General features: G+C 45.9%; 1 protein-coding gene across 1 annotated transcript; it reads left to right on the top strand.

The window, feature by feature from the left end:
* The first annotated feature begins 843 nt into the window (after positions 1 to 843).
* Positions 844 to 3,030, top strand: SARC_13822 (hypothetical protein). The gene is made up of 3 exons (XM_014292046.1): positions 844 to 1,050; positions 1,699 to 1,811; positions 2,461 to 3,030. The coding sequence occupies exons 1-3, from the start codon at positions 1,015 to 1,017 to the stop codon at positions 2,726 to 2,728; spliced, it is 417 nt and encodes a 138-aa protein (XP_014147521.1). The 5' UTR covers positions 844 to 1,014; the 3' UTR covers positions 2,729 to 3,030.

Below are 3,030 nucleotides of genomic sequence, written 5' to 3'. Positions count from 1 at the left end.
ATATATATATATATATTTATATATATATATATATATATATATATAGATGTATGTGTATACGGTGGGGTATATGATACTGCATAGGATGCGGCATGGTTTTTTGATTAAAGTGCGCAGCAGTTGGTAGTTAGCGCGCTCTGATGCCCGGACTTGCAAATAAAAATTTCATACTATGGAGATACATTAGATACATGGTCGGTTATTTATACACACACAAATTGTAGTGTTAAAGTGATTATTGAGTTCAATATAAAATGTGTGCGCTTTCGAGGTCGACTTTCGATGCACATGCGAGTTAGACCTATCGTGTATGCACATACATCAACACATACACTAGCAAGTATTCATTTTTGTATTAACATGCATGATGGACCTGTTGGCTCGCCTTACTACTTGAGCATATTGCAATATCAATAAACTATGCTTTCACGTTGAGGCATAGCAGATTGGCCACCTGCATATTACGATACTTGGTACACTTGATATCAAACAGAAGAATCCCCTGGTATGTTGCATGTTTACACATTCACTCGCTCAGGGCAAACTATATGGTCTTGCCAAGGGGCATTGTGCAAAGGACGATGCTCAAGACAGCTGAAATTACATGCTATGATCTATTTTAGCATATCTCATGCTATGACCTATTTTAGCATATCTTACGCTATGACCTATTCTAGCATATCTCCTGCTATGACCTATTTTAGCATATCTCATGCTATAACCTATTCTAGCATATGAAACCGAGACGCAGTGGCCATTTGCGTATAACAATACCACACCGTGCATGTATCTCTATATAACACCCACCTCAGCATGTGTGAATATTAACTCACTCATCCGGCCGACCGCAGAGTTGCTCCAGCACAATGGCCATCTGCTTACAACGATGCCAGAAGAGCGATACAGTACATACGGTACCACGCAAAGGAGTTTAATATCGACCCCTCCCGAGTGGGCGTGCTAGGGTTTTCCGCTGGAGGTCATCTGGCTGCTACATTGAGTAATCTGTATACCATGACAAGCACTGAAGCAGGCGATGACATCGAAAAGGTGTGCGTGCGTGAATGGTATGTATGTGCGTATGTGTGCATCTCTGAGTCGCCTGCATGCCACGGCGAAATCGGAGACGGGGTATGGCGACGAAACATATTGCGTGTTTTGTATAGTGTGGACGTGTGCATATTTGAGTAGTTTGTATGTACGCAACTATGTGTGACTGTGATATGACAAGCGCTGATGAGGTTTGTCATTGAGGAAGTGTGCATACGTATGTGACGTGTGTATACACCGAAAAACGCGATAGAATGATCTGTGCAAATGAAACGAACGTATTTTTAAAGGATGACAACGAAGGGTATCCAAATTTACACGATACGTGTTTCATTCATACAGTATTGGAAAGAGCTCCGTAGTACAGATCGAGAGTTCTAACCTCAAACAAACCTTATCGTGTTGCTCGCTGTGTCTAGTCTGGTGCTCCCACAGACTTAGAGAGCACAATCGCATGGTATCAGTTGGCGGCAGTTGGACGACAACTACAAAGCCTTGTCATACTGACAGCGGTGACAGTTATGCTGTAGTGAGATCTTTGGTTTGTATTTTGTCTACAGTGAAGAAAATATCGACACTCACTATAACTAAATAGTTGATCCCGTTTACCTGCTGCTTGTAATACTATCACATATCTCTCCATCTCAGATGTCCGCGCGTCCTGATCTGAGCATACTCGCCTATCCGGTGATCAGTGGCGGAGAGTTTACGCATCAACAATCGCTGCACCTCCAAATGGGCGAGCCCATGACTGAGGACAAGTATGTTGTTCTATGCTGGGGCGGTGACAATCGGTTGCAGGCACGGCTGACGCCTATAGTGTTCTATGGTCGTGTTTATCGAACATAAAAACACATGTATACACGAGTGAATTGATGTTAAATATCTAGTGGCAGTGAAAGGCGCCGCCTACGTACACAGCCTACGTACACAGGTGGTGGTCGTGATAGGTTGCTTGTCTTGAATGTTACACCATATGGTAACTATTTCGAGTTTGCTCTCGCACGTATGACATGGGGTTTCTCAACAGATTTGTAGATACTGACATAGCTGTGTACAATGATCAGGATATCCCATCCGTGTGTACAACGTGTACAACCAAGTGTTTGAGACACAATTTGCGCATACCAACCGCCCACGTGGTGCTTGAGCATTTACCTGGGCAGCCATTGGGGTTGGGTGTTCACAGGGCGTGATGTTGGATGTATGTTGATAGCTCACTGCACGCCTGCCGCTGATATGTCAACCGGAATAGTTGGGGCATATTCACCTTGTGTTCAATTCGGTACCACTTGCAAGTATATATACTTTATTTGGGAAAGCTGTAGGTGCTTTGCAGGTTGTGCCATAATCTAGAAGACACCTTTTCTCACATACAATCGTCGTGACCCCCTTCCATCAAACCAACAGGAGAAGACAGTTCTCAATGGAGCTCCAAATCCACAAGGACACTCCCAAGACGTTCCTATGGCACACAGCCGAGGACCAGACCGTGCCGGTGCAGAACACGTACCTGTACGCAATGGCGTTACAGAAATACGGCATTCCCCACGAAGTGCATGTGTACCCCGAGGGACCACATGGCCTGGGATTGGCCATGTTAGGCGAGAAGCGACTGCCGCATGTTGCCACTTGGGCACAGGCGTGTGCGGCATGGCTCGCCAAAGAGGGCTTCTAATGGCGGTGCAGGGTTATGTATACGTGTACATGTGGCTGTATGCGGAGATATGCGTACCGTTCAAGCCATGTCCGTGGCATGGGAAGGGACTAGAAGTGTTAGTAGCGCGTATGGTAGCCGTTGAAACGGTTTGCAGAGCCGCGTCTGCCTCCACGTGGTCGATTTTGCTCACCAGCGAAGTCCCTCGGGTGGTGAAGAATCGTCCAGGATGTTGGCATCTCTACCGTTGGCGTGCTATAGTTTTGGCAGGCCAGTGGCAGCCTGACAGAGCGAGAAGAGCACGTAGGAATCAGCCGAGTGTC

Source organism: Sphaeroforma arctica (assembly GCF_001186125.1).
Source record: "Sphaeroforma arctica JP610 unplaced genomic scaffold supercont1.3785, whole genome shotgun sequence".
Lineage (NCBI taxonomy): Eukaryota > Ichthyosporea > Ichthyophonida > Sphaeroforma > Sphaeroforma arctica.
This window is presented reverse-complemented; position numbering and strand designations above follow the sequence as displayed.

Coding starts and splice junctions, on each gene's coding strand:
- SARC_13822 (XM_014292046.1), top strand. CDS start 1,015: ATGACAAGCACTGAAGCAGGCGATGACATCGAAAAG. Junction 1,051..1,698: donor CAGGCGATGACATCGAAAAG/GTGTGCGTGCGT, acceptor TCTCCATCTCAG/ATGTCCGCGCGTCCTGATCT. Junction 1,812..2,460: donor GAGCCCATGACTGAGGACAA/GTATGTTGTTCT, acceptor TCAAACCAACAG/GAGAAGACAGTTCTCAATGG.